Source organism: Lagenorhynchus albirostris, chromosome 10, assembly GCF_949774975.1.
Source record: "Lagenorhynchus albirostris chromosome 10, mLagAlb1.1, whole genome shotgun sequence".
NCBI classification, from domain to species: Eukaryota; Metazoa; Chordata; class Mammalia; order Artiodactyla; family Delphinidae; genus Lagenorhynchus; species Lagenorhynchus albirostris.
In genome coordinates this window covers 27,449,431-27,477,265 of record NC_083104.1, presented here as the reverse complement: position 1 = coordinate 27,477,265, position 27,835 = coordinate 27,449,431, and the positions used below count along the sequence as shown (strand labels likewise).

At 46.0% G+C, this 27,835-nt stretch overlaps 2 protein-coding genes across 2 annotated transcripts; both read right to left on the bottom strand.

The window, feature by feature from the left end:
• Window positions 1–1,995: 1,995 nt before the first annotated feature.
• Window positions 1,996–2,488, bottom strand: LOC132527981 (cytochrome c oxidase subunit 5B, mitochondrial). The gene has a single exon (XM_060163984.1). The coding sequence runs from the start codon at window positions 2,461–2,463 to the stop codon at window positions 2,074–2,076; it is 390 nt and encodes a 129-aa protein (XP_060019967.1). The 5' UTR covers window positions 2,464–2,488; the 3' UTR covers window positions 1,996–2,073.
• A 22,302-nt stretch (window positions 2,489–24,790) lies between these two features.
• Window positions 24,791–27,611, bottom strand: FEZF2 (FEZ family zinc finger 2). Its single transcript, XM_060163983.1, has 4 exons — window positions 26,760–27,611; window positions 26,272–26,406; window positions 25,937–26,069; window positions 24,791–25,050 (listed from the first exon to the last, which is right to left on the bottom strand). The coding sequence occupies exons 1-4, from the start codon at window positions 27,609–27,611 to the stop codon at window positions 24,791–24,793; spliced, it is 1,380 nt and encodes a 459-aa protein (XP_060019966.1).
• Between the last annotated feature and the right edge of the window lie 224 nt (window positions 27,612–27,835).

Below are 27,835 nucleotides of genomic sequence, written 5' to 3'. Positions count from 1 at the left end.
GTACCAAATCTGACTTCTCACTGCCTCCGTTACCATGATCCCGGACACCCTCGCCTTGACTACTGCAATACCCACCTGACTGTTCTCCACACTCCCACACTTGTCCCCCTTTCCACTAACCAGAGTCATCTAAGTGACACTGTCCCAGCCGCAAACCTCCAAGGCTTAACACTGGAAATAAAATTTTAAAACCTTTATCATGGACCTCAAAGTCCTTCATGATCTGGATCCCGGCTACCTTTTCAACTTCATTTCCTACGTTCTGCTTATTGACCTCTAAGCTCCAGCCACACCAACTTCCTTCCCAATCCTCATTCCCACCTCAGTGCTTCTGCACTTGCCGATGATGCATCTCCTGGGAAGGCTCTTCTCTCCCTAACTTCATTCAGGTCTTTGCTCAAATCTCACCTCCTATTAGAGGCCTTCCCGACCACCGTCTCCGAAATAAGACTCTCCCTCCCTTATGCCCATAATCTTCATCACCTTGTCCGCCTTATCTTCACCGGACATGACACTGTACTACATACCCTTTATACGTTGTCTCTTTCTCCCACTGAAATGCAAGCTCCATGATGGCAGAGACTCTGTCTTGTCACCACCCTATCATCGGCCCCTACTGCAGTGCCTGATACCTAGCAGGCACTTGAGGAATATTATTTGAAGAAATTGAAAGAGAAAGAAGTTAATATCTCTATAACCCTGCTCAAAAACAAGAGGAAAAACCAGCAACGAGCCAGAAACAGAGAGCAGAGAAGCTGAGAAGCCACAGCAGTGAACCAGGGCCCAAACAAGCAGCCGGACAGGGCAACCGGAAGTAAAAGAGGCATCGAAGAGGAAGTGACAACCACCACCCAAGGTAGGAAATAAGGCCAAGTCTCAACAATAATTCTGGAAATGTGGATTACAGCAAGATACATTTCTCACCCATCTGATTGGAAAACTTAACAGTTTGATATCATGAAGTGTTGGTAAAAATACGGGGAAAATGTTCTCTCACATGCTGCTGGTATGAGTGTAAAGAGGTGCCGTCACTTGGCAGGGCAATTCTGCAGTATCTATAAAACCCCCAAATTCACACACCCTATGATCCAACATTTCCACTTATATTCTAGAGAAACAGTCACACAGCTGGACAATGAGACATATACAAGAATGCTGCCTGAAGCTTGGTTTGTAGTGTTAGAAAGATTAGGAACAACTTGGATATCCTCAGCAGAAAAATGGAAAAAAGTTCACTATCTATTAGATAATGGGATAACATGCAACCGTTAAAAGGCACGAGAGAGTGCTGCATGTAACAACATCAATACCTCTCCAAGACACACTTTGAAGTGAAAAAGGCTGTACGCAGCATTATTCACTATATCATTTCTATTCAAAACGTGCACACACAGGGATGACTACATGTCTCACAAGGAAATAATGTTTTTGTATGTTGGAGGGCACAAAAACAAGTAAATTGTCCAAGGGGATCTCATCTTTTTATGTAACACTTTACTATTTCATAGGCAATCTACAAAAAGAACATATACTTTTTAAAGTATATATAAGGAAATTAGCCGAGTGAATTGGGATAGGGTTGGTGTTCAGACTGGAGCTACCAGCAGAAAACCTGAAATTGTTTGGCATATTTTAAGAACAATTAAGTTTATTTTGTTGGAGCAGTAAGATTGAGGCAAGTAGTGGCAGCAATTGAGACTAGAGAGGCTGCCTGGGGCAAGCTGTGAACAGGCTTGTATACCAGGCTAAATCTCATGGACTTTATCCAATAATTCCACACCCTTCATCCATTTCTCTAGTATAATTTGTAGCTTTGAGAACTATGGGAAATTCTTCAATGACTGGGATTGGCCTTACACATTTTTAAAATGTATTTGAAATCATTACATTCCCTTGCAGCCTTGCCAAACAGTCATTGTCTATAAATCACTTTCACAATATACAGAAGTTGCCCTGCTAAAATCATTATACTCTTTTTTTTTTTTTTAATGGAAGGAGAAGCCAATGTAATGGCTAGTCTTTACTGGAAAGAAGAAACTTTACATCACATTTTGAGTGAGTTAGTGCAGGGGCTCAGTGGGCCAGATGGTGGGGCACCAGCTTGTAATGGGTTCCACAGCTAGGGCATCGCTGGGCCTCACCCTTATGCAGCCAGAACCAGATGACAGCACTGTTGTCTTCTTCACAAATGCAGCCCACTATCTGCTTATTGGTGACGGAGGGGACTAAATTAGGGTCTTCCTTGGTACCTGAGGCTGCCTTTGGGGCGAGCATATTGTACGGGTCCAGTCCCTTGCGTGCAGCCAGCATGACCTCCCTCTCCAGCCCAGTGGCCTGCTCATCATCAGTAGGAACACCACCTCCAGACGCCATAGAGCGCACCACGGAGACTCCACTGGGACCGCGGGCCCTCAGGGCCTGCGCGGCCAGCGCTCCAGCTCCGCGGAGTAACCTTGAAGCCATCACGCCAGCTACAAACACCAGCACTTCCGGGTATATTCTTTTATTTTTTTTAATCATTATATTCTTTCAGGCATCATAAAAAACAACAGAGGCTGAGTATGGCACCTGTTAAATCACCCCTGCCCTATTTCTTTGAAATTCCAAGGAAAAAAAAAAAAGTTGAAAGACAAGGATGCTTAATTATAAAGATGTTTTCAGCCTGCATAATTAACTGCTTTATGGTGACAGCATTCAGTCCGTTAGTCAGCATGTCATTCACCCATCAAACCTGTGTTGAGCTCAACTGTGTTAGGTACTCAGACTACCGTGATGAGCAAGGACAGCCCCCACTCTCACGGAACTGACAGATGAGGAAGGGAAAGAAATATTAGATGGATTACCGCAACACTAATAAGTTCTACAAAAGGATGGCCCACAGTGGTTTAAGCACATAATGGGGGAATATGACTTAAGGAGGCCATGGAAGGTTTTTCTGGGAAAGGGGAGACTGAGATTTAAAGGAAGAAAAGAAAAAAAAAAAAAAAAACTAGGAGAAGCAGCAGTGGGTAAGGAAGTTAATTCCTCTTGATAAATGGAACAGCACATGTGAAGGTCCTGTGGCCGGAAAGGTAGAATGCTAATATTTCAATTGACTTTTGAGAACACAATAGCTGGAAAAAAAAACTGTTTCTTGCTGTTTCCTAATTTCTTGACCTGGAGAAAGATGAACAGAATATAAATATATCACATAACTAAACACTTGACCTTGCCCCAAATAATGTTTGGGTTTTTTTTTTTTTAGTGGCAAACAAGGCTCTAAATCCATTGCTTAAGAATAAGACTGCAAACCTTAGGCTGCATCTCCTCTAGCCTGAGTTACTTAATGAAGTCCTACAAACAATCAAATCAACAGCCTCTTTGAATGAATAGCTTGTGTATTCATAAACTAAGAAAATTCTGATACCTCATTTGGGAGAAGAAATAAAAAAAAAAAGAGCCAAAGCATTTTCATAGCTCCACATAGAAGAAACAAGCAATTGATGGCAGAAATTTTAACTTTATGCTATCTTTTGGCATCTATAGAAACTGCCTGTCTACAAGAAGAAAAAGTTTGCTCGAGTTCCCAACAAAAATCTGTCAACGACCTCAACAATAACTTTGCAGAATGTTTTTAACTGCAACCCACATTAAGAAATTTACTTTGCATTGTGACTTACCACAGATATATAGACACATAAATAAAAGTTTTATGTTTCAAATAAACCAAATGCAAAAATATTTTTTAAAAAAAGAGCTCATTGGGACCTATTGTCAACTAATCTATGACAAAGGAGACAAGAATATACAATGAAGAAAAGATAGTCTCTTCAACAAGTGGTGGTGGGAAAACTGGACAGCTACATGTAAAAGAAGGAAATTAGAACACTCTCTAACATCATACACAAAAATAAACTCAAAATGGATTAAAGACCTAAGTGTTAGGCCGGTTACTATAAAACTCTTAGAGGAAAACATAGGCAGAACACTCTCTGACATAAATCGCAGCAGTATCTTTTCTGACCCACCTCCTAGAGTAATGAAAATAAAAACAAAAATAAACAAATGGGACTTAATTAAACTTAAGAGCTTTTGCACAGCAAAGGAAACCAAAAACAAAACAAAAAGACAACCCACAGAATGGGAGAAAATATTTGCAAACGAAGCGACCAACAAGGGATTAGTCCACAAAAAATGCAAAAAACTCATGCAGCTCAATATCAAAAAAACAAACAACCCAATCAAAAAACTAGGCAGAAGATCTAAATAACATTTCTCCAAAGGAGACATACAGATGGCCAAAAAGCACGTGGAAAGATCCTCAACGTCACTATCAGAGAAATGCAAATCAAAACTACAGTGATGTATCACCTCACATCGGTCAGAAGGGCCATCACCAAAAAAATCTACAAACAATAAATGCTGGAGAGGATGTGGAGACAAGGGAACCCTCCTGAAATATATGAGAGTAAAATGAAGTAATGTCTGGGATTCATTTTAAAATATCATCGGCCAAAAAAGAGATGAAACTGGTATGGCACAAATCTTGACAACTGTTGGATCTGGGTGATGAACATATGTGGGTTCATTATACTATTCTCTCGACTTTTGTACATGCTTGAACTTTTTCATAATACAAAATTAAGTTCAAATGAAATGCATCTACTCTTACCCTAGCTATGTATAATGCTTTCATATTTTCTGTGTTTTTTTTTAAACTAAATAATAGAAGGTAAAAAGAATGGTGGGGATGAGCCCCTAAGTTGATTTCATGATGCTCTAAAGGTTTGGGATGCATGGTGTGAAGATTTCTAACTACCTGGTCTTTGTTCTGCCCATACAGACTCATTCTAACACAAAAGACACTTTTTGGTCACTTGATGCAAATCAAAAATGAAAAGCCTAATTCTCTTCAATGTTTCCAACTTCCAAAAATGTACTGCTTCCTGACATTTCCATAGTTGTCTATTTAAGTTCAATGTAAATAGCTGCTGCTACTTTGGGAGTGCCTGATAATGTCTATCACAGTACAAGGATATATGTCTCTCTGGTGACATCTAAATGTTGATCTTGTAAATTCTACAGCAACACATAATGTAGTACAAAGATATGCCAAGTAGCATCAAAAACATTTTTTTTTCAAAATCTGGGTTTAATATAAATGTCAAATCAAATTAGAGGAAAACAAATTACAAAATGTATTCAGATGACTTCAGCTAATTAATTCTTTCCATTGATAATATTTTGAACTTGGGACACAGGTTATTAAATGCTTTATTTCTGTTGTTAGTTACAATTGCTAACTTACAAAGCACATTGATTGTACATACTGCTAAATTTTTTCAAGACAAGTTCTATCTTTGTATTAAGTGGGAGTTTCCAGCATTCAATAATCTATACCCACTGTTTTTATTGTGCTGAGACATGGATTAAAAAACCCCATGATCCAACAGATACGTATATCACACCTCAGCCTTCCTTTTGCTCACCTGGGGGAAATTATCCATCAGGTCTAAAATGTCACTCTGACTTAGTGAATTTGGCCGGCTAACTAACATTTATAACACTGCTTCCTCCACCAGCTTCTTAACTGCAACTTGATTTTATTCAGATGTCAACTTTTACCAAGCCTCAAGCACTTCAGGGAAGCTGCCCCACCCCTACTTGGTAGTTCCAGGTGATGTACTCCATTTTACCTAAACCAGTCATGCTAATGGCCAATGACTCCCCGCCATTGATTAGTTTAGGAATGAACATGTGATAAAATTCTGGGCAATGAAGTAGGAGAGTAAGCCAGTCAGGAGGGCTTCCTGCTCCTAAGAGACAGAAGATTGTTCATCTGGACACTGTTCGAGCTGCACAGGAGGCTGGGACCCGGCAGCATCTTTCTACCACCCTCAAGGAAAACTTCACATAGAGGAGGACCAATCTAAGACAATCACACAGAAACAGACCTGAGGCTCCTACTTCCCAGTTTCTGACAACGTGAAATGATCCATTTCCTTATCATTTAAGCCACTGGCATGTTACTTACAGCGAAGTGCTCTTAAATGATACATTACCTTTTCAAAGTTTTAGACAAAACTTCCTATTATTGATGAAGTAATCTGTGAGCTTAAACTAAGAGTGGATCTGTGTGACTCCAAAACAGCTGGTCATTTCAGCTCGAAAAACCTGAAGTAAGTGTATGAGTTGATATGGGATCAGAGAAAAACACTAATGGTATAAGTCTCTGAGAAGTTTAGGGGTACTCTAGCCAACTGGGTGAGGCTGAATGAAGAGCAGAAACGGTCGACCAAAAAAATGATGCCTAAGTTAACTCTATTAGAAAAAAGAGGTAAAAACTCTCATACATCTGAATTTCACATGTCATCAACCCCAAAACGTTTGGAGGCATGACTATAAGGTGTCAGCTGCTACTGAGAAAGATCTCAGCATTCTGCTAATTACAAGACAAGCTGTACACTTAAAAAGATGTCCAAATGGCTAAAGTTCTGAACACAAACACAAGATGGGCTAACCTATTTCATTACATGGTACTGCACAGTGTATAGAAGCAGGTGATTTCTGAGGTTAAGTATCAGCAGAGGGAGAGATGCAGATCTAATCTAAGGCTTGCAGAGAAAGAGGGGAAAAAGAGGAGACTAAATTTTGACAGATCTTTTTGTGGGAAAGGGGACGCTAGGCCACCCTCATTCTGCAATTGATGATAGATTACTTGGGCAAGGAACGGGCAGAATTGCTGTATCACTCTCTCTTCACCAAGGAGTGTATAATCACTCCTTCTGTTTGTAGTTTTTAGAAAGGCATAGCCTGGTACAGGAAAAGGGAGGTAGGACTTGGTTTTCTTTAAGTTCAGGAGGGTAATGTGAAGATAGTTGTTTTGACTCTAAAAACATTTTGAGCTCCTTGAAAGAAAGGAATGATGTAATTTTTAAATGAGAAGAATTATGTATTTTATGTAAAGGAGTTATATGCTTGGCGAATGCTATTTAAAGCAAAATGATCACAGCATATGTTTGTTTTCTGTTATTTGAGAAGTGACATTCTATGTTAGAACATCGCCTAGCACGTAGTAGGCATGCAGATACTGGTTGAAGGAATATTTGTTGACTAATTACTACAAAAAGTTGAAAAGGATGAACATTGACTCAGCTAAACAAAGGGAAAAAAGCTTTTTTAACTTCTATAACTTTTAAGTAACTTTAAAAAAAATTTTTTTACATGATATGCCTTCAGAGTAAATTATTTTTATTATTACCTTTGGGATTTTTTTTTAAAGCTGATTTTTTTTAAACTAGCATATATATATATACATTTGTGTGTGTGTGGGGAGAGCTTTTATTTTTTTTTAAAATAAATTTATTTTTTTTATTTATTTATTTTTGGCTGTGTTGGGTTTTCGTTGCTGCGTGCGGGCTTTCTCTAGTTGTGGCGAGCGGGGACTACTCTTCATTGCAGTGCGCGGGCTTCTCATTGCAGTGGCTTCTCTCGTTTTGGAGCATGGGCTCTAGGCACGCGGGCTCAGTAGTTGTGGCTCACAGGCTCTAGAGCACAGGCTCAGTAGTTATGGCGCACGGGCTTAGTTGCTCCGTGGCATGTGGGATCTTGCCGGACCAGGGATCGAACCCATGTCCCCTGCATTGGCAGGCAGATTCTCAAGCACTGCGCCACTAGGGAAGCCCCAGCAAATATATTTTTAAACAGTTTCTGAAACTAAATAAAGCTTGATGATTAGGTGTAAATTGAGATGTGAGTGGCAATTCTATTTAAACTCTTTAAAATCCATTCTACACTTGTTAGTATTCTTAATACAAGATTTGAATTTTAGTAGAATTTGAATGGAGATAATGTGTAGGCATATCTGCCTGAGACGGAAGCTTCCATGGATTTCAAATATGTTTCTTTAGTATTTTTTAAAATTCCATAAAGTAAGTCTAATAATTCAACAGGGATTTTCATTAATAGGGATAGGACATTATAAACCACATTTGAAAAGTATACAAAGTACATTTAATTCTAATCTGACCCACACATGTACAATTTCTTAGAAGCTTATCAAATCCAAGCCTTTGAAAATGCATACACTGTAACAGATTTTTCAAAAACATGATGGAAAATATATACCACCCAGCTAAACACTCTCTTGATTTAGAATCGAGGCCTATATGTTTCTATTTCCATAGTGACTATTGCTGTGGAATCGACATGTTTTAATTTAGATTTGAGATTATAAACATCGTTTGGAGACAGAATTTATTTTCTCTCCTACAACTTCTGAAAATTGATCAGTCTAAGTGCTACAGAACAGAAGCAAATTCCGAAGCAGGATTTAGAAATTATTTGGCTTAAGGGGCATTTCTGATTAACGAAAGATGAGTTTTTATGAAAGTTCATGGCTTTTTAACCCTTAAATTTTTTTCATGAATTTTCATACACTAACGAATAAAATACACTAAAGAAATACGCTCTGTAAAATAAAGCTAAAGAAGGGATTTCCAGCCAGGCCTCCGTGAGAAGCATTTAAACTCTGCTAACATGTAATTTAAAAAAAAAAAAAAATCAAGGTCATAAGTAGGGATTCTGCAAATATTTTTGCCTAAATTTCTTAAGTTAAAATGAGACTATTCTTCATTGGTCATCTGAGAAGAGTAGTTAGAATGTGACACACTTAGGTCAAATAGAAGTTAGCAATCCAAATCACTAATGAAAAGAGGAGAACGAATTATATTCTTTTATTATTTTTTCACTGAGCTTTTTTTGGAACCCCTACTCTTCCTGTGCTCAAGAAGCTTGTAAATGAGGGTGGGCAGAGGTGAGGAAAGCGGTGCATGAAGCAGAGGTTGCCAAGTGCTATGTTGATGAGCAGCTCAAGATGCTGGCGGAGAAGAACGAACGAACCCAAGGACAAAAGTGAACCCAGGGAGAGAAGAACACTGACAGCAAAGCATCCTAAGTGCTCTGCAAAAGGAAACATTTTATACCCTAAAAGGAAGGTCTACTTCTTAAAACAAACAAAAACAAAATACTCAGACAGCGTCACTTCATATGGTCCATATGGTCCATACAGCCCAGCTGGTACAGAAGGAGGCACCAACCCACGCCTTGTGACCTGCAGCGACTAGAAAGCCATACTAATTAAGGTCACCCCTGAGCCGCAGCTTTTAGCTTTGGATAAATAAGGTTGGAAAACGCTTAATGAATCCACCCTCTTCAACTCTTTCTGATGGCTTTTTTGTTCTCTCTGATGAGTAGAGCTAAACCAAAAGTTTATACACCTCAATTCATTGCTACAACTGCCCCACCCTTAGAGCCAGTTCCTCAGCCCAGAGATAGTCTGTAAAGAAAAGAAACTGTGAGTCTGCAGAAAGGAAGCCAGGAGAGATGTCGGGGGGAGGAGAAAAATGGCAAGTAAAGACATCGTTTTGTTTCATTAATGATTAGCCGGACTCACAGAAGGCTAAGGCTTTGCAGTATTATTTCTCTGAAAGTCTTTGACGTGTCTGCTGAAGATCTGTAGTTTATCCAAATGTGTCTGGTACACTCTTTGAAGGGACCATATTTAGTGTCTAGGAACAGATTAATTCATTCTTTGAAGTGATATTCAATAAAGGTTTGCTGGAACTCTGAGGGCCATGAAGAACAATGGTGCAGATCAGAAAGGCCAAGATAGCCATTCACTCCATATTTACTAAACACCAATTATGTGTTAGGTGCTAGTTTGGGATCCAAGGAATGCAGCAATGAAGAAAATATATAAAAATCCCTGCCCTAATGGAGGCTACACTCTAGTAGGGGCAGATAGACAATGAATAAAGCAGGGAAGGCGGGGAGGGAATGAGTGGGAGGGAGGGAGTGCGAGTGTGTGGGTGTGTAATGGCAATTTTCACATTTCAAACAGATTGGTAGGGGAAGACCTTCCTCAGAGAGCAAGATGTGAGCAAAGACCTGAAGGGAGAGAGACATAGTGCATGGAAAAAGGGGTTCCAAAAGAAGGCACAGCAAGTGCAAAGGTCCTGGGGCAGGAGATTGCTTTAGCATCTGTGAGAAACATCAAGGAGGCCAGTGTAGCTGGAGTGGAGTGAGGGGAAGAAGGCAGATGAGCTCAGAGATGCCAATGCAAGGGTATGGGGGCTACGGCCTTGAAAGTCAGAGTAAGACTTTTACTCTGAGTCGTAAATGGTAAGGCATTCGAGGGTTTCAAGCAGAGGAGTGACATGATCTGATATTTTTGCAAAAAGAGTTACTGAGCAACTACTGTGGGCCAGGCACTGTGCTAGTCCAGACACGTGGGTATGCGGATGTGCAATCAACATGGCAGACATGGTCCCTGCCTCATGGAGCTTAGATCAGAGCAGGAAAGAAAGACAAACAAGTAAACCAGCTCACAAAAATTACTGCTAGTTGTGATCATGCTGAAAACAAAATCCAGGTCCTTGCATAATGCCAAATGGGGTGAGGGGAACGGGTCTGGGTGTCGAGGAAGACTTCTCCAAAGAGGTGATATTGGAGGTGAGTCTTCAGTGGGACAGAGGAGCTAAATATAATGTCGGGGAAAAGAGGGCATCAGACAGAAGAAACTGCATATTCCAGGGCCCGAGACATGAAAGGATGTTGCTTGCTGCAAGGATAGAAAGACACCAGTACAGAGAATCCCTAAAGCAGGAAGGAGAGTGCAACACAGGATGAGATTGTACCCGTAGACTGGACGTAGACTGGGAGCCCTGGGAAAGCAATCTGAAGAAGAAATTGGTGACCCAAGGTAGAAAAATGTCAGACATCATACAAGAGCTACAGACAAAAAGCTATGAGAGTTTCGAATGGGGCATTTGGAGGAAGGAAGCTGTGTTGAACTAATCTGTGAGGGGGCATAGAACTGAGCCACATCCAGGAGTTAAGAAGACTTCCTGCGAAGGTGGGAAAGGCACAGAGCAAGCTGGCGGTACCATCAGTGCCTACTTAGCCCGTAAGAGCTGGGCCACACTGGAGCCTTTGGGAGCCTCCTTTCCCCCCAAACGAAAGGGCACGTGCCTTAAAAGTTTGAGAGAATGAAAAATAGCGTTTGTAAAATTCCCTGTGCTTCGTAAATACCAAATAAGTCCTCACTCTCATGATAGAAAATAAATCCTGCTGATTTGAGTTTTTGTCCCCCCAGTTTGAAAGAGAGTGTGGGACCAGCAACAGTTACCTTCCGAACTTTGCATATCCTTTTCAACACTTGATGTTTGTTTCCTTTTTTTTTTTTTTAAATGAGTAAGTACCTAACTTCCTTCAGACCTAGATTTGACGAGCCTGAAGCTGGGCATGGAACACCCACAGGTGACGACATGGCCCCGCACTGTGGCCCTCCCAGTATACTCAGGGAGCAAACGAGAGGAATATGACTTGTACTAAGTACTATGAAGTGAAAGAAGGGAAAAGGGATTTCCCTGGTGGTCCAGTGGTAAAGCATCCACCTTGCAACGCGGGTTCGATCCCTGGTCGGGGAACTAAGATCCCACATGCTGCGGGGCAACTAAGCCCCCGTGCCGCAACTACTGAGCCTGTGTGCCTCAACGAGAGAGCCCGCGTGCCGCAAATACAGAGCCCAGGCACTCTGGAGCCTGTGCGCAACAATTAGAGAGAGAAAAAAAAAACCCACACGCCACAACTAAAGAGGAGCCCGTGTGCCTCAATGAAAGATCGTGCACGCCTCAACGAAGATCCCCCGTGCCGCAACTAAGACCCAACACATCCAAGGATAAAATAAATAAATTTAAAAACAAAAAAGAAGGGAAGAAATGTGGAGTGAATGAGAGGGAGAAGACCAGAAGAAGCCCATCTAGGATAATGAGGGGGAGTGAGGGAAGCTAGGGCTTTTTCCAGGGATAAGCCTCTTTGGAGACCAAACCCACCCCAAGTGCTACTAGAGATTCAGTATTACGTAACTCGTTCCTTTCCGACAAAGACCTTTCCAAAGCAAGCTGTGCTCCGAGGATGAGCAGAAGCCAGCCACTAGATAAGTGAGGGAGGAGAGGAGGCCACTCTGTAGGCTGAAAATGGGAACAGCAGGTGCAAAGTACCAGATGTGGGAAAACAAACCAAACAGGAAATCACCCCCATTAACAAAAACAAAAAAACACAACTCATGGGGAAATGAAAATCTCTCCTCTCTAGTAGACACTCTGACATCTGTTTTCCCAGAGGATGGAATATATAACACTGACTTCCAAAGCTACTGATTTCCTATGAGCTAAGCAGAAGTGACGTGAGGAGTACTTTAAGCACAGAGCTTCCACTTGTGAGCTCTGCAAAGCATTCCTCGAGGGATGCAACTGCAAACATCAGTGCATTCTGTTTCCAACACAATATTCTTTTGCAGTAGATCGTCAATGGTCTTATGTCAATTTTATAGATTTGAGAGAAAACCATCGAGACCCCGCATGTTCTTCAAATTAATCCTAGGCCTACAGTTTAAATCCTGCGTTTACTCTGGCTCACTCCAGACATCCAACTCCGCTCTGCTCTCCTCCCCAGAGAAAACCTGCACATTTTATCAGAGACGTATAACCTGTGAGAAATTGATATGAGAGAAAATTCCAGCCAAGAGGACCGTATATCTGAAAGGGATGCATTTTCATGAATCAGCCACAAGGCAGAGGGCTTTGACTGTCCGCATTTGTACTCTGTGTACGCTGTGCCATGACAGAAGTTGGCTGGCACCTTCTAGTTATTACTACACAATCCAGCTGGTGCTAACCTATATGCGGGCTTATGAGCACAGACTTCACAAGATTCACGACTGAAGAGGTAACTTGAAATCTACAAGAAAAATCTCATCAAGGAAGCGGTTCTATTTGTTTTCTGGCATCTCTTGAAGAATGTCAGCATAATATAACCCACTGTCCTTCCCTTTAGCTACCAAGAAATTCAGTGTCTGTCACAGCAAATCCCTTCTCTCAGTAACCCTAGTAGCTAGTGTACTTTCCTATTCGTTAACTTGATTTTCTATTTGTATTGATCATCTTATTGAGTAGAGGTTTGGGTAAAATTATATTGATTTATTTTTGGAAAGGGACACAAGATAGATATTGATAAATTTCTTGGCTCTTATGTCCACCAGGTTTATAGGATCTGTGTCCATCAATAAACAAAGCTCAAACTTCTAGGCTCAGACACCCACAAAGGAAAGCCAGCCTTCTCGCAATGCACTGCTTGACCTCAGCCAGTACCTTCCTAAAGTCTGTCTTGCGAAGTCCTCTTTTTCAGTAGACTACACTTAAGTTGTCCCTAAATCATAGGAGTACCGGAAAGAAATAACCAGATTATATCCTGAGAGCTCATTCTTCTTTACTTTTTTGGCAGGGAAGTATTTTATTTTTGTTTTTCCCCCCAAGATTTATTGATATATAATTGATATATAACGTTGTGTCAGTTTAAGATGTACAACTATTTTTTCTTTAATAAATCTATTTATTTATTTATTTATTTTTGGCTGTGTTGGGTCTTTGTTGCTCTGCGCGGGCTTTCTCTAGTTGTAGCAAGCGGGGGCTACTCTTCGTTGCGGTGCGCGGGCTTCTCATTGCAGTGGCTTCTCTTGCTGCGAAGCATGGGCTCTAGGCGCACAGGCTTCAGTAGTTGTGGTTCGCGGGCTCTAGAGGGCAGGCTCAGTAGTTGTGGTGCACGGGCTTAGTTGCTCCGTGGCATGTGGGATCTTCCCATACCAGGGCTCGAACCCGTGTCCCCTGCATTGGCAGGCGGATTCTTAACCACTGTGCCACCAGGGAAGCCCTGTACAACATGTTGATTTGATACATGTATTTTGTGAAAGGATTGCTACGATAGTGTTACCTAACAGTTCCACCACGTCACATAATTACCATTTCTTTTTGTGGTGAGAACATTTAAGATTTACTGTCTCAGCAACTTTCAAGTATAAAATACAGTACTGTTAAGTACACACACAGTGCTATTAGATCCCCAAAGCTTATTAAACTTCTAAGTGGAAGTTTGTACCCTTGGATCAACATCTGTCCATTTCCCTCCCTGAGAGCTCTTTCTAAGCAGAACCACCCTAAATCTCATCATGGTAGTGCTGTAGCTGTAACTTTTCTCATCCCTGAGTTGCTTGCTCAGCTGCAGTCCCACCTCTGGAGACATTTTTATTCTGTATGTAAATGCGAGGTGTGGGACTTCCCTGGTGGTGCAGTGGTTAAGAATCCGCCTGCCAATGCAGGGGACATGGGTTCGAGCCCTGGTCTGGGAATATCCCACATGCCATGGAACAACAAAGCCCGTGCGCCACAACTACGAGCCTGTGCTCTAGAGCCTGCGAGCCACAACTACTGGGCCCGTGCGCCGAGCCCGTGCTCCGCAACAAGAGAAGCCACCTCAATGAGAAGTCCGTGCAACGCAACAAAGAGTAGCCCCCGCTCGCTGCAACTAGAGAAAGCTCGCGGGCAGCAACGAAGACCCAATGCAGCCAAAAATTTAAATAAACAAATAAATAAATAATAATGTGAGGTGTGGATAGGGTTATAGAGTTTTCTTCCTCCAAACGCTTTTCATGTTGCAAAGTAGGCCATGTCTACTTGAAAGATTCTCACAACCAGAAGAAGGGATTTAGGCAGACTATCAAAATGATGGGCAGGAAAAACCAGTCTTGAACTTCAGATGTTCTAAGAATTACAAGGACAAGGTGGGCCATGGGTGAGAAGATTACTGTACTAGTCAGTATCTTTGGCTGTAAACTACGGAAAAGAACTCTGGTCAATTTACGTGGAAAATTCATTCATTGGAATGCTATGGGGGAGCTAACGGTACAAAGGGAAGGTTATAATCACAGGTTCAGAAGGGCAGGAATTAGGGCAACACAGGATATGTAATGGGCTGATCCACAGTCTCTGGGGAATGAATGAGTTCCAGTTATTTTTAGTCTCATCCCTCTGCTCAAGGGTTGCATTCCAAAGGAAGCATCTGCGTGATTTAGCTTACGCTCCCCGCCTGTCCCTTGGCTGGTGGACATGTCACGGGGCGGGGCGGGGAGGGCCTTCTTCACAACTCCAATGATCTGTGTTCAGTGGGGAACGGCAGCTCCCTCAAAGCAAAATCAGAAGGCTGATAACCAGGAGGGAAGGTAGACAATGGTCAGGTGAAAACAAACAACAGAACCATGCTAATGCTTATGAACTGTTCATTAGTGGCAGTCACTGTCATGAAGACATCCTACAAACTTCATCATTCCATGAGCTATGTAACAGTTCACTACTGTTCCTCTCCTCTCCTGACACTACAGCTAGGTCTCTGACTCCTGTGCCTTCAGGAAGTGAGAGAAAAAGAGTGGTATCCTGGAAAGCTCTCACCCAAAAGTCTGTTAAGAGTCTCAAGTTCCTAAGACAAGCAACCACCTCCTTTGGAAAAATATGGCCTACCCAATATAACTGTTAAACAGTCACATTTAAGTCAAGGATGTGTCGCTTCGGTGATTCCATCTGGAGACTTGGCTGGGAAACGCATGCTTTAAAAACATGGCAGCAGTATCTCTTTCTATAAATTTTTTTACTTTGATCAATTACCGTGCCATTCAGTGGGAAAATGGTATGTGGGTCAATGGCCTACAGCACCCCACTGCCCAGGGGTGCTTTTTCTTTTCTGTAGCATACTTTGAAAAACCGTTTTTCTGAGTCCCAAGCAGATTTGAGCTGGACCAACCAGTGGGTAATTAGGAGCTGTGGGGGAGGAGAAGCTTTGTGATTAAGTCCAAGTGCATTAATTCCAGGGCCCGACTCGAGTTGTACTGATGCTTCTCTTAGCTCTTGGGTGCATGAGGGACTTGAATTTTACCTAGACTGGTACCGACCACTTATTTCAAGTAGACTTCTCCCACATATGTCCTATCAGGTACTCTCTTTCTTTCCTGGCATTTACCATAATCTGAATTTGTTTCCTGTTTCTTGCCTTGCTCATCACCTGTGTCCCACCATTAGGATGTGTAGCTCCACAAGGCCAAAGTCTGTCTTGTTCACAGCTGTAGCTCCACCACAATGCCTGGCACGTAACAGGCCTTCAATAAATATTCGTTTTATGGCTGAATTGCTACAAGATCAGAGTGGCAGTGGCTGACCAGAAGACTGAGCGGGGTAACCTCCCTGCCCATGGGGAGGAGTGGAAGCTGATATCCAGCTCTTAATTTTAGTGTACCTACTATGTGCCAAGCATTTGGGCACACGGCATCGAACAAAGCAGACACTCCCTGCCCTTGTCCTGCTTATAGCACTTTATTTGCTAAAGAACCCTGCACCAAGGATCTCGAAATCTGAAGGGTAATGACTGTAGTAGTAGTTATTAGGAGTCAGAGTAAAGAGCTATAATTTATTGCTCATTAACTATGTGCCAGGCACTTACACATATTATCTCATTTAAGTCCTTCTAACAACCCTTCAATGTTAACGAATTTAAAGATGTGTCAGCTAAGCGGCGCACCCACGGTCACACAGCTGGTGAGTGTTATTAGAAGCAGCTGGTCTATGGGACGCCAAAGTCTATGATATTTCATCTACATTCCCTGCTTTACTCAGAAATAGGCAGGCTGCAACAGTCAGGCAGATGCTGACAGGGTGCTAACGTACCAATCTCTGCCCTAAGACAGCTCTAGCTCCAGCAGACCACTCCACTGGACAACGTGGGAAATTTACGATGCCGACCAGTCTCTCCCTCTTAAGGTGCCTCGCCTTCCGGTGATAATAATCACAATCATTTTACCTGAACACCTGCAACGGATCAGGTGTCTGACGAGCTGCACTGCGTTGAATCGTAACAACCCACAGCTGCCCGTGTTACTACGGTGCCCATTTTGCTGAGGAGAAATCTGAGGTTTAGAGAAGGCAAGACTGCACCCCAGACTCTCACAGCTGCTCAGAAGCAGAGCTAAGTTTCAAAGTCACACTTCGTGATATTAATCCCAGCCGTACTCAACCGCATCTGGTTGCATCAACTCACCGTGTTTCTTTCACCTCTGGGCTTTCACGTAGGCTGCTTGAGATAGCTCTGCCTCCGTTTCTTCGGTTGCTAACACCTCCTGCTCTCTGAAGACTCAATGCAGGCGTGACTTCCTCTAGAGAGGCATCTCAGACTTCTCTTTCTTCTGCCCAGTGTCCGTCAGGAGAGACAAGGCGAGCAGGGAGACTCCATATTAGAGCAAAGAGCTATGAAGTCCACCTGTGCCTCAGGCTTCAATCACACCACAGTCCGATGGCGTCTTTCGTGCCGCCTTTCAATTGCTCTCCCTCTCCACCTCTGATACTTTCAGTACGGGAAGGTCTTCCCTAACATTGTAACATGCGCACACCAGACCCCAGAGGAGCGCTCGACCCACCCGTGAACCCCACGGGCAAGGCTTCTGCGTCAGCCTAAGGCCAGGGCAGAACCTTTATTGCCCCGTTTGGGTCAGGTGGCCAGTCCTGAGCCAGTCACTGTGGCCCAGAAGATGCTGTGCTCTGATTGGCCAGGCCTGGGTCACATGCCCCCCCATGGAGGGATGGACTAGCCCCACCTTAACCTTATGGATGGAGAGTGGGGAAGGGGCCGGCGTCTCCAAAGGAAAGGTTGGATGTTGTTACCAGAAGGGAGAATGGTGATCAGCTGGCAAAAATAACAGATGTCCACTACACACCCCACCCCAGACTGGATTGAATGCCCAATTTCATCTTCACAACCAAGTATCATATGGGGATTTTTGTTGTATGTGATTTTCCCCCCTACTCTATTATATAAACTCCAGGGCAGAGGCTATGCTCAGAATTCTCTTCCTTGTAACTCCTGCACCCAGCATAGTGTCTGACACATTAGACGTGTTCACATCATAGTTCTTGAATGAATGATCAAGTGTATTAATTAGTTTATGAAGAGCTGATGATGTTGTTTCATCTTTTACAGGCAGCATCGTCGTGAGGCAGAAAGAACACGGACGCTAAATCAGTGTTTCTTAAAGTGTAGTTGGGAACCAACTGCTTCCGGTTAAAATGCAGATTCCTGGGCTACAGAGCAGATCTGTTGACCCAGCCTCTCAGTAAATGGGGTTCAGGTGCATTTTTAGCAAAAATGTTACGTAATTCTTGTGCACTCTCCCGTTAGAACCATGACCCATAGTCAGAATCATCTGAGTATGAGTCCCCACTCCATCTCCTTCCAGCTGTGTGAACTAAAGGAAGTCATACCCTCTCAGCAACTTGGTTTGCCCCTCTTTAAAATGGGGCTAAGAAAACCTACCTAATGAATACGTAATGAGGAGTCAATAAGATAACACAGGTAAAGTTTCTTTATAAAGTGCGGTATTCAAGTTTTACTACTTGAGTTTTTCTAATAATCATCGCTAACTTCTGTTATACATCCTAGGTATGTGCCACGTGCTATTCTAAGTTCTAATTATACGTGTTAACTCATTTAAGCTTCATAACAGCCTTGTGAGATAGATATTCTGGTTTTTTTTCTTTTTGAGGTATAATTGACACACATTATATTAGTTTCAGGTGTGCTTGGAACTAGTCCTAGTTTGCAGGTGCAGAAACAGAGACAAGGTAGTTTCCCCTGATAAGCACCTGAGCTAGGATTTGAACTCAGCGGTTCTGGTGCCAGACTCCTCACCCCTCATTTGACTTTCTCCTTATAAATAATGCTATCCTTCCCAAGGCAATTCAGCGCCACCCACTTTGGGGGGCAAAATGAGGACACTGAAACTCTTGGAGAAAAAAGAACTCCAAAAATGACCCAGGACTGAAAAACATTAAAGAAAGGAGAGAAACTGCAAAGATTGCGTGTCAGGTCGAGTGGCCTTGGCAGGATACCTTGATAAAAACCGAATTATATCAGACTCCGATTGATCTCCAACAGAAAAGTCTTGTTTTCTCCCCTGTTTCCTGAAATCCACCTTTCTATATTGTATAACACCTCCGTGCTTTGAAAACCAGAACGAGTCTTCGGATGACTGTTTTCATTTTGATTTGGTATACTTTCTCTTCCCCATTCTTTACTTCTAGGCACCGAGACGTTTTTTCCATGAAGCATGAGCAAAGTCTCGAAGTGCAAGCCAAGCCCTCAGAAATGTGATAGCTGTTACCAAGGATTGGAGAGTAAGAGTACAAAACCTAGAATCAAGATTTCAGCGCTGCACTCTAGTATCTGAGATGGCATCAGTCCCACATCAAAGATGGAATAAATAAGGCGTTAAGAAACCACAGAATTTGTTCTGGGTTCCTTAGCTGGTGGAGTACGTTGAAACCCCATCACACCTTTAGATTCTCTTTACCTGGCTCTACTGGACACGGAGTGTAAGAGAACCCCAAACACTTCTGCTGCTAGGATGCCTGGATGTTTATGTTTAATTAAGATGTAATGTGTCTCAAAGAGACAAATACATTGACCTACTTACTTCAAAAAAAGAAAGTGTTAAAATGAGCCGGACTCTTAAAGCCAGGTGAACTATAAGAAATAATTCAAATAACTTAATGATTTAAATAATTCATCACCTGGTCCACAAATCTGTGTATGATGATCCTGCCACCTCTGTGCTCTGTGCAGAATTAGGAAGGCAGTCACCTGGGGGTGAGGATTTTGAATGGTCACTAGGAGGGAGAATAGAAGAACTGGATGCGAATTAGTGACATATGGTAACCCTGGCTATGATTCTAGAAGAGAAAGGAAGAGTTTGAAGAATGCCAGGAGTTAATGACCAGATTACCAGAACCTTTAGGGAATCCTCAAAGGCTAGCCTGATACATTTTTCCCTCACGAAAGTAACCTTCAGAGGGTAGGCGGTGGGCACCAAGAGCTTCAGACCAGCACCTCCAAAGGCGTGGGGCCGGTGGCTGGAGTTTGCCATCTTTCTGCCTATTTCCTAGCTCTTGGCTGGTTGAGTTCTGTCTCTTTCTGTCCAGTGTCCACCAAGGGGCCTGGCTGTGGCTCCCTTTTCTTGGGCTATGTACTTTCAACCAGTTTTGAGCAGCCCCATTTCAGATTGGCCTTTTTATGTTTGATATAAAGAATAGTTGTTGGCCAATTTCATCTTTTCATCGCTGTTCTCTAGGCCTGAATCCAAGCAGTTTGTCAGATGCTCATTAACTCCCCCTTTGGCTCTTTCTAGTGTGTCTCCTAAGCTCATTGCGCCAAGAACTAACGCTTTCTTTTACACGATTCTCTTTCTCTGCTCCATCAGGGAGACAAATTACTTTCCAAAAGGGATCGCCAGGGATGGTTTAATGAGAATTTCTTTGGGGCTAGGCATGGAACGCAATGTAGTTAACATTCGGTGGACTTAATTGGACTTTTCTTTTCTGCCTCTTTTTAAAAAAATCTGAAGCTATCCTGTTAATCTCTCATTTGTAATCAATTGTGTTGACTAAACAAAAGTCTAGGTCGTCTTTTCTTCCTGTCTCAGACAATCCTTTGTTGCCTCTAAATGCCTCATTCTTGAGTGATCCTGGTCGCGTAGATGGGCCCGATTGTTGACAGTTCATTATTGCGCTTTTGTCCATTTAATCTTTCTTGCTGTGTTTTGCATGTGCATGCCTTAATGAGCTCCGTTGGCAATTAACATGTTTCTAGGAGCAAACTGGTTGCTCAGACGTTTCAGAGGGAAGTGCAGGGAAAAGGGCAACGCAGCTGCCTCGAGGTTGTTTATTTCCCAGCATTTTCTCAAGACTCCTGTCCTCTCTTTGGCAGCACCCCCCAACTAACCCTCACTGTTATTCGGGTCCTCCCCTCCCCCCAGCTCATTCACCACCTGCACACCTGGATGCCTTGTTGCTGTGATTCTTGGGCCTGGCTCAGGCGGCTCCCTATCCTCTTAAGAGCCAAACAGCAAAATGGGGACCTTACGGGCACACTTCTGCAGCCGAGGCAAGAGCGAGCCCAGTGCCCCCCAAAATGCGTCTGGATGCTGCTGGCAACTTCTCTGTGTCGCTCTTAGCAGAGAGGAACCTCTTACCCGCCTAAGGCAATAGGACTGTACAATCTGTTATGTACAAGGCTGTGGCTTTGGAAGAAGGAGGGTTTTTTTTTTTTTTTTTTGAGTCTTGCTGGCAAGATTGCTGAAGTGTGAGCAGTCATGGACAGAACAAACATCTTGTAGGGGAAAAGATAATTGGAGTCTTTTTTGTGTCTGTGACAGGATTCCCCTCCCCCGCAATTTGATTTTTTAAAAATATTTTTAAAGGGAGGCCTCTTCAATTTAATCAAGGTTAGAATATTAATATGCGGCTGATGACTACCTTGTTTAAGTCATTTGTTAATAATGGAAACTACGAGTCATGCAAACAGTTTAATATTAAGAGGGGGAAAAATATCAGAAAACAGAGCCTTTCACCCATCAATTCCGATGCATGGGGAATAAATGACTAAGAAGGACCCCAGTTAGGATGGTTACTTACAACGGCTTAGCGTGGGTGTCAGAACCTGCCCTGGCTGTGAAAGGTGTTTAGTCATTCAGACAGAAGGTTCCTTTTCTCTTCGCACTACTTTTCAGGTGAAGGAATCCTTTCTTGAATCCCACAGCTGAAGGAAGCAGACATCTTAACCCAAGGAGGAGGGACTTCAAACCTGGGGAAAGCCGAGCTAAGCCCTGTAGATAGGGAGGGGCTCTGTTTATCTACAATTACCACCAGATGTGAAATAACACCTTCTCAGGTGAGAGCGATTGACAGGCGCTGGTGTGAAGGTTAAGGAACAATCGGTTAGGAGGAAACAAGCTCAAGGAGGTTGGAGTATTCCAGTAACTCTGCCCAGGTTCAGCTCAGAGCCCCGGTTCCTTACCTCTCCCCGACGGCAGACAGAAATGAGCAGTCCAGGAGGGAAATGCCTCCTCCCCCACGCTTTGGTTTTATTTCACTTGCTGTCGTTTGCAAGCATGGGATCTTCAACCCTCTTCAGGACTGTCACCTGGAAATAAATTTCTCCGGTTTATGAGATGGGCAACCCTTTTAGTCTTTCTCCTGTGAAAACATTACAGAAGAAGTTCCTCAGAGAAGGTTCTCTTACTTGATGGTTAGAAAGTTATTTCCCTGCATGGGAGTGTCCCATCTATTTTTTATTTATCTTTTCTTCTTAAAGAGAAACAGGAGTAGTGAATCACGATTCCCATATGCAGGCCAACTTTTTAACGCAATTGTCTAAGAATTCCCCAAGAGGATGCTTTTGCACTAAATTTTGTTGTGTCTGCCCCTTGCCCAAAGTTCTGGAACTGCTTAGGAAGAAGGTGGGCCTGCCCCGGCCATTGTCTGGCCTCCAAGAAGCGCATCTACCAAGGATCCTTTCAGAGACGCAAGAAGTAAAGGATTTTGGGTTGAGACAACTGTCGGAGGGCAGCCAGCAGCTCCCAGAAAGGGGGAGGGGTGTGTGTCTCTGAGGCGGGGCTAATCAAACCTAGTAAGATAACTAGGAAAGGAGCGGACTCTTCGAACCAGCCCGCAAGCCCCCTGGGGATAGATGTCTGGGAAGAGCAAGGCGCTATTTCCATATCTTTAGCCGCCAAGTCCTCCTTGCCCATTGCGGGGTTTCCTGGGGTTTGTGGCATCCACCGAGATTTCGGAGTTAAATCTGCATATCGCTCTGGGTCCCAATCTCCCCTCAGCGAAATGCAGCCAGAACGAGCTAACATTTAAATTCCTCCTCGCTTCCTCGCCCCCCCTCCCCTGGCTGCGTCTTCCCAGACTTGGGAGGGGGAGAGGAATACAAAAAAAACGAGGACGCTCTCCTTTCAGGAAATGGAATTCTAATGTACACGTTCCTATTTCTGAATCGGAGGTACTAAAAATACCCCCGCGACAGCCTGAGGAAGCTGTCGCTGTCCTCTGTGCAAACAAAATCGACAATTCTCCTTCCCCGCGCAATGGGTGTGCGAACTGGGCTGGGGGTGGGGACCAACCTTTGGCTGTGACCTGGACGGAGCGTCCACCCAGCAGCCGCATGTCTTTTCCCGAGTCCCAATCGGGATATTCCTCCTCCACCGACGAGGACTGAAGGCAGTTTGAGTTTTCTAAAAGCCTAGACTTCGAACCCTGACCCTACCTTTTCCTGTGACCCGAGGCATGTCATTTAGCTTTTATCTTGTCCTCAGTTTCTCCGTCCTTCCACAAGGTGGGAATAATCATCCCCAGCTTGCGGGTTGTGAATATTCCAAAGAATGTGCTTTGAGTGTCTGGCGTGGAGCAAGCGCTCGGGAAATGCGAGCTTCTTTGATGATGGGAGCCCCTTGCGCAAGCAGCACTGAGCGCCTACTGTATACCGGGCGTTGGGATAAACCTCACTCGAGTCACTTTCAGAGTTACTTGGAGATTTCCCTTTGCATTAACCATCTCTCCCAATAGCCTCCACCTGCAGTGGAAGTCCGCGTGGGATCAGCGGCCAGACGCCGCCGCCCTAGCCCTTGCAATGGCGAGGCTGCGTGGAAGCGCACTCACCGGCCCCGCTCCACATTTCCTCCCGGCGCTGGGGAACATTGTTCCAGAAAACGTGGGCTGAATCGCGGCGCGAATATTAGGGGTGGGGGAGCGGGAGAAGGCCCGGCGCGCCGAGCCAGTAATCCGAGCTCTTGATTATCCAGATTCGGATCAAACGGGGCGGCGGCGGCCGGCCCCCTCCTGGGAATGATTAGATGATTAATGTAATGCTGTTTGAAGGGTCTCTGTTTTCTCTCTTAATTTGGGTCATTACTTAGAAAGCAAGCGTGAGACCATTTCATCAGCGTGCTCGGCGGCGGAGATGGCTATTCAGGAAATGGGCTAACTGCGCCGTAATCAAGACGCCGGGGGCTGCGGCGGCGGCGGCGAGCTGCGGGAGCCCGGGTGCGCCCTCCCGCGGCAGGGCGCACGCCCCCGGAGGCCGGCCCCAGACCACAACGCGGGCCGGAGAGCCCCAGAGGTCCGGACAGGCTGGGACACTTGGCCGCCAGGAACGATTGGGTGGAAGAGTGGCTCCCCTTAGGTCACCCAGAGAAGGGGATGTGCCCAGAAGCGCCCCGGCGGAGCAGCGCCCTGGCCGTTTACCCCGGTGCGGTGCGGCGCGACTCTCTGCTCCAGGACACGCACCCAAAACCTGCTTTCCGACATCCAGCCCCTTTTAACCCCTTCTTTTTGCAATTTTCTCACCCAAATAAGGCAACACCCAGAATCCCTCGGTCAGAACAGTTACCAAATAAAAACTTGGTACAACGTAGGGGCCGGTGAAGGCCTTTGAGCCTTGGTTCCTGGGGCATATGTACACGCTAGCGCCGCACGAGCAACGGTTTGGCCTTTCCCTGGTCCCAGTGCCCCAGAGGAAGTCGCATTTGGGCCGGGAAACGCTATAAACGCCTATTTCCTTTTCCTTCTTTGGGGTGTGTGAGCTGACTCGCGGCGAGGGCGGGGGGGGGGGGAAGAAAAGACGCACTAATGATTCTGTTTATTGAGTTATATATGTATATATTCCGTGTTCGTGTGTACAGGAGGATTTACATGGCTGTATAAAGATGGCTGGGGGCGCCGCGCTCTTCCGGGACGTTCACGTGACAGCCTGGTGTTAAAACCCGCCGCCCGAGGAGAAGCCGAGGCCTGGAATTAAATACGTTTCGGCGCACTGGGTTTAAATGTTTCCCGAATATATAAAGGTGGGAGCCAGGCGTTTGCTGCCAGTCATCGAGGAAACGTTTAGCTTTCCAAAAATATGCTGGTTTCGATAAATAGATTTTAGCCTTTCTGCTATAGCTTTTTTTTTTTCTCCTTTCTTTTAATTTTAGAAATAAGTTTATACGTGTGATCTGTTTGGGGGTTGGATAGGGCCGGAAGGGAGGGCGAGGCAGTAGCTCTCAGCTCTGCACTGTCCGAGTCAGGTCCTTTGTGCAGGGGGTGGTGGGACCCCCGCTGTCGTGGAGTTTGCGCACGTGTTTCTTTAAGTCAAAGTTTCTGCAAAACCCTTTGCCGCAAGTGGCGCACGTGAAAGGCTTCTTGTCGTTGTGGGTGTGCATGTGGAAAGTCAGGTTGTAGACCTGGTGGAAGGCCTTGTTGCAGATGGTGCATTTGTACTGCTTCTCGCCGCTGTGGGTCAGCTTGTGGTTCTTGTAGTTCCCTACAGGAGACCAAAAACAAAAAGGGGGGTGGGAATGAAGTGGGACGGGGAGGGGCCGGGTGTCCCGGGGTTGGCTCAGGTGCCCGCGCAAAGAAGGCGACGCTTGGCTAGGCGGGCGCGACCTCTCCGAGTGAAGAAGTTGTCAAACTTCGTACGCGTCAAGCCCGGGGCTCTCACTACCGGATGGAGGGCCGAGTCCCGCGTAGCCGACCCGCGTCCCAGCCCCGCCGGGGCCTGAGGCCCACACAGCGTCCCTCCCGCTGTGCTCCGCCGGCCCGGAAACTTTTGCGCTGCCCAGAGACGCATGGGGTCCTTCTCCCGGCCGCTGCCTCGCTCGAAGAAATTCGCATGAACCCGGGCTTCGTCCCTTGTTATTATTTTTCTTCTCATTTTAAAAGTTACTCCCTCTGGTCCGCTAACTACCACTTGGATATCCGAAAGTGCCTTGGAAAATCCAAGCGGAGTGTCCTGGAGACAGCAGCGGTTTCCCCCAGCCTAAACCTTTCCCGGGAGGTGGATTACGCCTCGATTTTTTTTTTTTTTTTTTTTCATTTCAGAAGAGAGTCCCGGCTACAAAGGGACGCTTTCTCTATAGCGCAATACCTTGTATTTCTCCTACTTCCTTTCCCTCTGCCCCTTCCTTCCTCCCTTCCCACCTCCCAAATTCGGAGTCTCCCCGTGCAACCAGACTGAGTCCAGCGAGGTCTACTAACCCGGCCCGGAGAGCTTCCACCCAAACCCTGCACAACCCGATTCCAAAGAAATGCTGCGCCGGAGCCTGCGGCTCTCGCGCTCCCTCTCTCCGGATCCTTCTTTGCCTTCCCGCTAGCGGTGACCCGCCGAGTCCCGAGGGGAGGTGAGGAGAGGGCCTTGCCCCGCACGTTACCTTTTTGGTGAAAGCCTTTGCCGCAAAATTCACAGACGAAGGGCTTGTAGCCCGCGTGGATGCGAATGTGTGTGTTGAGCGTGGAGCTGCGGTTGAAGGCTTTGCCGCACTGGTTGCATTTATGCGGCTTTTCCTGCGGAGAGGGGCGTGTGCACCGTGAGGCTGAGGCCCCGGCCGGGAGAAGCCACCTCGGGTGCTCCTGGAAGGGGCACCTTGAAGGGACAGGGGCCCCTGGTGGGGGTTATTAGGGGATCCCTTGGTCATCCTCTCCCCAACGCCGTCGCTCAGTCTCCGGGTGTTGGGTACGGGTCGGGTCGGACCCGGGGGCCACGTACCTGGGTGTGGATAATTTTGTGTCTGCAGAGCGTGCTGGCCTGGCGGAAGCCTTTGCCGCAGACTTTGCACACGAACGGTCTGGCTCCGGTGTGGACCGGCATGTGGCGGGTGAGGTTATAGTGAGCGTTAAATACCTACGGAAGCACACAAGGGGGCCTTGTGGCGTGTCTGTCCTGAGAGTCCAGAGTCAGCCTGGGGAGGGCACAACCTACCTCCCCCAACCAAAAACCCCCTTCGGAAACCAGAGCCCTTTTCATTTTGCAAAGAGCTTCCCAACCCACTGGCTGCTCGTGCCAGTCCCATGTGGCCGCTGACAAAGGCATCCCCATTTTACAGAATAGGAAACTGAGGCCCAGCTGTGCCCCCAATTCGAGTAGACAGCTACTGGGGCGCTCCCAGATTCGAGAAAGGGGCCGTCCAGGCTGCCCCCCAGGGAAGCAGCCGCCACTGCTCACCCCTCCCGGCCCCCGCGGACCCCGGGCCTCACCTTGCCGCACACCTCACAGGTGAAGTTTTTGGGCTTGCCGTCCGCGGAGCCCCCAGGCAGCTTGCTGTGGCCCTTGACGCCGCCGCGCTCGGCGGTCAGGGCTGAGTTCTCCTTCAGCACCTGCTCCAGTGGCGCGGGCAGGCGCTCCTTATGGGCATAGGGGGCCGGATGGGGGAACTTGTCTGAGGCCAGGCCGGCCAACTTGGCGTTCTCCAGCAAAAAGAGCTTGGGGTGCGCAGCCAGGGCAGCGGGGGCCTGTGCGTTGAGGAGGCCGGACGGGAAGAGGTGGCCGCCCAGGAGCTCAGACGGCGGGTACGCGGCAGAGTCCAGGTAGTTGAAGTAGTAGAGCGAGCCGCTGGCCGGAAGCCCCACTGCCTGGTTGATGACCTGCGGCTTGATGACCCTGCCCGCGGGTAGCGCAGACGGCGCCAGGCCCAGCTCGGCCTTGCAGCACACGCCACAGTTGGTTTTGCACAAGCCGCTGGCGCCGCACACCGGGGCCCCCCCGCCGCCGCCGCCGCCGCCGCCTCCTCCTCCGCCGCCGCCGCCCGCCCGGAGGCTGCTTTTCCAGAGCTCAGAGTAACTGAGCAGCGTCTTGGACGGCACCTCGTAGCCTAGGGGCTGGAGGGGGATCATACAGGGCAGCGGTGAGCAGAGGTTGAGCAATTTCTTGCCCTGGCCGCCGTCCGCCTCCAGTGCCCCGGGTCGGGGCTCAAAGGGCGCACGGGGCTCCGACGTCTTAGCCATGATGCGCTCGATGGAGAAGGCCAGCGTCTTGGAAGTGGCCGGCGACGCTCCAGCGCGCGGGCAGGCCGGGGGCACCATGGTCTCCAGGGAAGCCGAGCTTGCCATGGCTCGCCGAGCTGAGCCGTATCGGACTGGGCCAGGGCGCAGCCTCTCTCCACTAGGTCTGCATTCCAGAAAAGGCAGGGAGGGAAACCGCAATTTAATAAGCACCTTGTAGGGTCCAGGTCACCCATTTGCATTCAAATGAACAGGGGCAGAACAAAGTGCACCCAAGGGTACCAAATTACCGCCCATTAACCCGGCGCGCAAAGGAACCCACCATCCCCTGC